The sequence below is a fragment of the Astyanax mexicanus genome, chromosome 4 (assembly GCF_023375975.1).
Source record: "Astyanax mexicanus isolate ESR-SI-001 chromosome 4, AstMex3_surface, whole genome shotgun sequence".
Lineage (NCBI taxonomy): Eukaryota > Metazoa > Chordata > Actinopteri > Characiformes > Acestrorhamphidae > Astyanax > Astyanax mexicanus.
Genome location: NC_064411.1, coordinates 53,246,804 through 53,255,000, shown reverse-complemented (window position 1 = coordinate 53,255,000; position 8,197 = coordinate 53,246,804). Strand labels below are relative to the sequence as shown.

At 42.0% G+C, this 8,197-nt stretch overlaps 1 protein-coding gene across 4 annotated transcripts in view; it reads left to right on the top strand.

The window, feature by feature from the left end:
* Positions 1-8,197, top strand: part of tnk2b (tyrosine kinase, non-receptor, 2b) — a 109,383-nt gene that overhangs the window by 39,965 nt on the left and 61,221 nt on the right. For 3 of the 4 annotated variants that reach the window (XM_022678672.2, XM_022678669.2, XM_022678674.2), the window contains exon 1: positions 864-2,282. The exons of the other annotated variant lie outside the window; for it this stretch is intronic. In XM_022678672.2, coding sequence (XP_022534393.2) covers positions 2,217-2,282 — 66 coding nt within the window. In that variant the 5' untranslated portion in view covers positions 864-2,216. Of the gene's footprint in view, positions 1-863; positions 2,283-8,197 lie in introns of those variants that run through there. 4 annotated transcript variants of the gene reach the window in all.

Here is an 8,197-nt window from a genome sequence, read left to right as displayed (position 1 = left end):
CGTTGACCTCATCGCTGCACGCGACAGCGCTGTCACACACCTGCCGACACGCACTCGCGCACACAGATGCACAATATGGACTGACCGCAACTGACCGTCTTTAATGGGTGGATCCTTGTGAATCCTGACCACAAGACTGGCTTATTCCATGCTCTTAGAACTACAAAGGCCAGTCTGGACCAAACAAAGACGAAAGGTGACCTCCCTCTACCTGTGTCTGCCTGTACCTGGTGAGTTCTGACCAGAAGACTAGCCAATAGCTGTGTTGGAGAGACGAGAAAGAGGCTACAAGCTTAAAAGACTGGACTAAACAAAGGTAACCACCCTCTAGCTTCTGAGTCCTGTGTTTTGAGAGACGAGGAAGGCTACAGGTTGATGAGGAGCTTTTTTGGATGCGGTCTGGACCAAACAAAGACGAAAGGTGACCTCCTTCTACCTGTACCTGGTGATTTTTGGCCACAGAATTGGTCAACAGCTGTGTTGGTGTGAAGAGAAAATGTGTGAAGGTGTATAGAAGACTACAATCTGACGAGAAGCGTTGTTGGACATTGTCCGGACCAAACAAAGATGAAAGGTGACCTCCCTGTACCTGTACCTAATGCGTTTTGGCCACAGGACTGGTCAGCATCATTCTTTAAGTGAAGTAAGAGTCTAAAAGCTAACAGAATAGAGGCTTGTGTGAGTGTGAATAGAGGCTACAAGCTGATGAAAAGCTTTGCTGGACACTGTCTGGACCAAACAAAGACAAAAGGTTACCTTCCTGTACCCGTTCCTGGTGAGTTCTGACCATAAGACTGGTCAACAGCTGTGTTGGTGTGAAGAAAAAGAGGCTACATGCTGAGGAAAAGCGTTGCTGGACCTTGTGTGAGTGTGAATAGAAGGCTACAAGCTGATGAAAAGCTTTGCTGGACACTGTCTGGACCAAACAAAGACAAAAGGTTACCTTCCTGTACCCGTTCCTGGTGAGTTCTGACCATAAGACTGGTCAACAGCTGTGTTGGTGTGAAGAAAAAGAGGCTACATGTTGAGGAAAAGCGTTGCTGGACCTTGTGTGAGTGTGAATAGAAGGCTACAAGCTGATGAAAAGCTTTGTTGGACACTGTCTGGACCCAACAAAGACGAAAGGTGACCTCCCTGTACCTCTAACCGTTGAGTTCTGACCATAGGACTACTCAACAGCAGTGTTGGTGTGAAGAGAAAGAGCCTACAAGCAGATGAGAAGCTTTTGTTGGATGCTTATTGGACCAAACAAAGACTAAAGGTGACCTCTCTCTACCTGTACCTATTAAGGTCTGTCCACAGGACTTTTCAGCATTTATCTTGGAAGAAAGAAAGAAAGGCTAAAAACTGACTGAAAGCTTTGATAAACCCCATCTGGTCCAAACAAAGACGAAAGGTCACCTCCCTGTATCTGTACCTGGTGAGTTCTTGCCACAGAACTGGTCAACAGCTGTGTTGAAAGTGAAGAAGGAGGCTGCAAGCTGGCGGGACCAAACAAAGACGAAAGGTGACCTCCCTGTACCTGTACCTGGTCAGTTCTGACCATTGTACCGCTCAACGGCTGAAAGAAGCTACTAGCTAGCAAAAAGCTTTAGAAGACTTTGTCTGGACTAAGTAACCAGTAAAGATGACCTCTAATACCTCTTGTACCTTGTAAGTCTTGACCATAGGACTGGTCTACAGCTGCTTTGGTGTGAAAAGAAAAAGGCTTCAAGCTGACAAGACTGGACTAAACGAAGGTAACCTTCTACTACTTTGTGAGTTTTGACCACAGGACTCTTCGTTAGCTTTGTTGGTATAAAGAGCGAGGCTACAAGCCAACAAAAAGCTTTGCTTGACCCCCTGATGACCATGTTGTGAACCTTAAACCCTCACTGGACCAAGCAAGGACAAGGGGTGACCTCATTCTACCTTCTGAATCCTGAGCAAAATTGACCAGACTGGTCAATATCTGTGTATGGGTAAAGGTAAAGACTGGACATCACACCTGTTGACAAGAAGCTTTTCCTGACTTTATGGCCACATCGTTAGCCTAAAACCTAAAAACTGTATGGATGGGTAGCCTCCTTCTACCTTCTGAATCCTGACCACGTGACTGGTCAGCAGCTGGTCTGAACTGAACTGACTAGTATTCACCATGTTGGTGTAAATAGGTTTGCCAAAAAGTGACGAGCTAAAAGGACAATCCCTGTCTGGACTCTACGATTGACCTCAACATGGGGGACACTGCAGAGTACCAACGGCTCCCGAGCGAGTGTGACGAGGACGAGGTGTTGGACGAGGTATTTTAAAATCCATTATTTCAAAACGCCTTTTATTACACTCTCAATACTGTCCAGTTTTGCATGTTTCGAAACCCAACATCAGCTTTCGTCAAATTTAAGTCCATTTAATTCAACGTAATGTAGACACATTACTCAAATGATTGCCCTCTCATTGGTAGGTGGTTGCTCTGGTATCCCAAGTGGCTGCCATGGTCTTTGGAACCACATTTTTAAGTGTAATGTAGACTGATGTAAATGAAATTGTTGCCTTGTTATTTCTAAGCAGTTCCTGTAGACGTGTCTCCCAGGCTAGTAATATTATGCAGATAGTGGTAGTAGTATTAGTAGTTCCTATATCATTACTATTGCGCTGGTAGGTGGTTGATATGGTATCCCATTTGGATGCTGTGCTTTTTGAAACCTAGTTTAGAGACACACAAATCAAATGGTTGCCTTGTTACTGATAATTTCTAAAGTTAGTTGGAAGGTGGTTGCTATGGTATTCCAAGTGGATGATGGGCCTAATGTAGACAAAGATAAGTCAAATGACATAGTTCGGCTGGTAGGTGGTTGCTGTGGTATCCCAAGTGGATCCTTCTGTTTTTGAAGTCACATTATTGAGCCTTGTTTTAACAAAAATAAACCAAATGGATGCTTTGCATTGCTATGCAGTTCCTATAGTGTTGGTATTGTGCTGGTAGATGGTTGATATGGTATCCCAACTGAATGCTGTAGTTTTTGAAACTTAGTGTAGACACTCAAATCAGATGGTTGCTTTGTTATTGCTTATTTCTATAGTTATATATGCCAAGCTTTTGATGTTGGGCTAGTAGGTGGTTGATATGGTATCCCATTTGGATACTGTGGTCTTTAGAACCACATTATTGAGCCTAATGTTGACTGGTATAAATTGAGTGGTTGTCTTGTTGTTGCTAAGCAGCACTGATATAAGAGCATCATAGGCTGTTGCTGTTGGGCTGGAAGGTGGTTGTTTGGTATCCCAGGTGTCTACTGTGGTCTTTAGAACCACATAATTGAGATTACTGTGGTTTTAAAACCACTTTATTGAGCCTAATGTTGACCAGTATAAATCAAGCGGTTGTCTTGTTGCAAAGCAATACTGATCTAATACCATCCAAGGCTGTTGCTATTGGGCTGGTAGGTGGTTGCTGTGGTATTCCAGGTAGTTGCTGTGGTTTTTGGAAGCCCATTATTTTGCCGAACATTGAACGCTATAAAGTGGTTGTCTTGTTGTTGCTAAGAAATACTGATCTAATACCATCCTCGGCTGTTGCTATTGGGCTGGTAGGTGGTTGCTGTGGTATTCCAGGTGGTTACTGTGGTTTTTTGAAGCACATTTTTGAGCAGAATAATGCTGCGTATTAATCAAGTGGTTGTCTTGTTGTTGCTAAGCAACAGTGATATGCGAGTAGGTGGTTGGTATGGTATGTTAGGTGGATACTGTGGTTTTAAAAACTACATTATTGAGCCTAATGTTGACGGCTATAAATCTAGTGATTGTCTTGTTGCTAAAATGTATTTATATAATAGCATCCTAGGCTGTTGCTATTGGGCTGGTGGGTGGTTGCTCTGGTATTCCAATTGGTTACTGTGGTTTTTAGAACCACATTATTGAGCCTAATGTAGACAGACATAAATCAGGACCTCAGACAGACGGCTGGACATGGGCTGGATGAAAGGGTTGTGTGTTGATGTCAGAATGATTGAGTCAGTCCAGCCCAGCTTTACGTCTCACACAGATAAACAATAGTGGCCTATCTAGCCAGCCGAGCCCCATTTACACACACACACACACACACACACACACACACACACACACACACACACACACAGTATAGAGTATAGATCAGATTCATGAGCGCCGCTGTTACAAAGACTGCAGAATACACCCCATTCAGCTGCAGCTCCTCAGTGACCTCACACTGCATTCAATAGCCAGACTGTGGGTGTGTGTAAGACATTTACAGCACCCACTACTGCACAATAGAGGAGTGACTCACACACACACAGACACACACACACACACCTGTATGTATTATGCATAGCTCTGAAAAAAATGAGACCACTTAAAATGATGAGTTTCTTTGATTTTACCAAATTGAAAACCTCTGGAATATAATCAAGAGAAAGATGGATTGGAGTGTCCACAATGCTAACAGCCAGGCTTAGCAGGGTTGGAACTGTGATGCTAACAGAGCCAACAGTAGCTGTTCTCAGGCTTAGCATGGTTGGAGTCTCAGTGCTAACAGGGACAGCAGCTGGGCTCAGCAGTGCTGAAGTGGATTAGCTCTGATGCTAACAGCCAAGTTTAGCAGTGATGGAGCTACAGTGCTAACAGACACAGGACCTGGGCTCAATAGTGTTTGAGTTGGTTTGCTGTGATGCTAACAGCTGGGTTTAGCAGGATTGAAGCCTTGCTTGAAAAGGGCTATGTTGAGTGGTGCAGAGAAGCCAGTGAAGTTAGCAGATGATAGGCTAAAAGCTAACCAAGCTAACTGGCTACAAACATTTCAGCTAGCTAACCTAGCATAGCAAAATGCTAAGTGAACAGTGAGAAGCTTGGAAGGATGTGATGTGAAGAGATTCAGTGATATTAAAGCTATAGGCAGTGTAGACATCTGTATGTTGATGTAACAGAACTAACTGCCAGCTAGTGATTAGTGTTCTCCTCCAAGCGTGTTGAGCTCTAGTGATGATACATTACATTACCAGCAGTTCATAAAGATTCATCTACTTTATGTTGTTTAAGCATCCATTGCTGACACAGATGTGCAAATGCACACACAGCTAGCATGTCTAGTCCCTAGAGTGAGTAGTATTACTGAAAAAACTTTCGTTATTTTTTTTATTATTTTGGTCTTTGTCCATATAGAGATGTATTGACTAGCATTGGGTGATGGGTGTGTGTTATCCACTGCAGTGCCCTTCAGCTGTAGTGTGTGTGTGTGTGTGTGTGTGTGAATGCAGCGCTCTCTGTTTTCTAACAGTAAGCACTATTAGCTCATACAGCCCTCTGAGACTGCAGGAGTCTGATGATCGCTTTGTCGCTTTGGACAAAAGCGTCTGCCAAATGTAATGTAATGTAATGTTTCAATACTGCAGCAAATAACCTTACCTTCACTCATCCCTCTCTCTCTCTCTCTCTCTCTCTCTCTCTCTCTCTCTCTCTCTCTCTCTCACCTCCTACTCTCGCCCTCTCTGGCCTTGTCCTTCCGGCGAATGGTGGGCGACCTGGCAGTCTAACACATAGACTTGTGTTACTTGATCAGTTGCTGACAATTAAATTTATTACACTTATTAAGTTTATTGGTGGATTCTATAAACTCTATTGTAACTGAAAGGAGGCTCTAGTTTAAACCCTGTTGGCGCCTCTAGCTGGATACAAGATGAGATATGGGGAATGACAGGTCTCAGACAAGGGTTCAGGGTACCTGTCAGTCCATAATCATCTGACCAATGGAAATTCAGAGGAAAACGGCTTCTTCTAAGCCCCACCCACCCGTGAAAACTGAAAACGTGCCAAAACCCAGGAGCAAAAAAATGAAGAAGAAACAAAACGCTATATTTTTTCCTCTTTGCAAGAAACATTTTTGCGTAAACTTTTTAGCCCAAAGTTCACTCCATAGTGATCCTCCAACATCCTGACATTGCTAACTCTAAACTATTGTCCAAATGATTATCATGCTTTTCTAAACTAGGCAGAATGTCTTTGAGTGTGTTGTAGAGGCAACGTCTAGCAGTCAAAGGTTTCTCACCAGGAGGACCCCCCCCAATCACAGAGGACCCCCCATAAAAGAGCAAATTACCCCAGAACCCCCTGAGAAACTAATCCCGAGGCAAATCTAGTAATCAAAGGTTTCTCACCAGGAGGAACACTACCCTCAAAAAGCAGCCTATTTTTGATTGGTCAATAGGGGAAGCACTTTGCTTTATTATTACTATTCGATCTTGACCTTGATCTACACGGCTTTGAGTCTCTTGCAGGGATAATCGGAAGTGTGTGTGTGTGTTTGTGTTTTAATCTTGCACCCCAGGCTGTACAGTTTAATTGTAAAAGGGGGCATATGGAGCTCCTCTGGGTGTTCATCCTCTAAAAGCTCAAAGCTGTGCAGTGAAAGGGCCTTAATCCCCCTACACACACACATACACACACACACACACACACACACTCAGCATGGTCTGATTGATTGAGGGGGATAAAGTACCCTGAATCTGAACCAATCAGCTGTTTGCGCTTTACCTTCTGTACTGGATTAAAAGAGTGAGTCTGGTCAGATTAAGATCATATTTCCACTGTTTTTATTTTCGACTGTAAGAATAACCTGTCATTTTAGCTGCTGACGCCGTTTAGGAAAAGAATGGACAGAAGTGACCTTTAATTTTATTCTGAATTAATGAAAATGTCAATGTTTTAGCATAATATTTAAAACACATAAGGATGTAGTAACTTAAAATTCTAGAGTCTGAGGTTAGTAATTCTGATTAAATTATTTCCTGGGGTGGTCCTGATGAGTGCCAGTTTCATCATAACGTTTTCAATGGTTTTTGCATTGATTTTTGCATTGGCTTTTCAGCTTGACACACCTTTCATTGTTTCATTTTTGCCATAATATTAGGATTCGAACATTACTCAAATATTCACTATTCACTGTATACCTGTAACTCTACCTCTTCACTATTTTATGACTTTACAACTGATGCTCTCAAACACTTCATTAAGAGGCAAGAAATTTAAGTAATTAACTCTTGATGAGTTCAGCACAGCTGTTAACTGAAAGCTGTAAATTCCAGGTAACTCTACCTCATAAAACTGACTGAGAAAATGCAGCAGAGATGTGCAAAACTTTCATATTCTGATTTATTTTTTAGTAAATAATTAAATGTTTTAATTTTTTTTAGTATTAATTTGCAATGCAGAATATTTTATTTAAAATAATAAACAAAAATATATTTTGACTGGTACTGGATATAACACATAGTAAAACACTTATAATTACATCCTATAGAAGCTATATGATATAATAGTAAATATAAAGAGCTGGGCTTAACCTATAGATCGCTTCAGAATTAATTTCTAAAAAATAAAGATATTCATTGAAGACTGTGATATCCTTTGGTTTAATTTCAGGATCAGTGTGTGTCTCAGTTTCAGTGAGTGTGTGATGGTGTGTGTGTGTGTTTGAGTTTTTATTCCAGTCTCTGTATGGTAATTTGCCTCCGCACACTCTGCATGAGTAACGGATGCTGACTGTGGTCACTATCATGAATACACCCCCACACTTACCCAGGTTAGACAATGTAAATCAAACCACATTATGTGATAGTGTGTGTTTGATAGAGAGTGTGTGTGTTTGATAGAGTGTGTGTGTGTGTGTGTTTGTGTGTGTGTCCACTAGTCACAGCAGTAGGAAAATACTGGGTATTTACTGCCCTCTGCTGGCAGAAAATGCCATTACATGTGTGAGAATAGGAGATGCATAGTCCTGAATATAGGACACAAGATTATAACTCAGTATCTGCTGCAATAGGATAATAGTGGTAGTAGCAGTAGTATTGGACAGGCTGGTGTGGTAGTAGTAGTAGTAGTAGTAGTAGTAGTAATTATAGCAGTGGTAGCAGTAGTATTGGGCAGGCTGGTGGAGTAATGGTAATAGCAGTAGTAATAGTAGTAGTAGTAGTATCAGTAGTAGTAGCTGTACTATTAGTAGTAGTAATAGCAGTAGTATTGGGCAGGCTGGTGTAGTAATGGTAATAGCAGTAGTAGCAGTAGCAGTAGTACTAGCAGTAGCAGTAGTATTGGGCAGGCTGGTGTAGTAATGGTAATAACAGTAGTAGTAGTAGCAGTAGTACTAGCAGTAGCAGTATTTTTGGGCAGGCTGGTGTAGTAATGGTAGTAGCAGTAGTACTAGCAG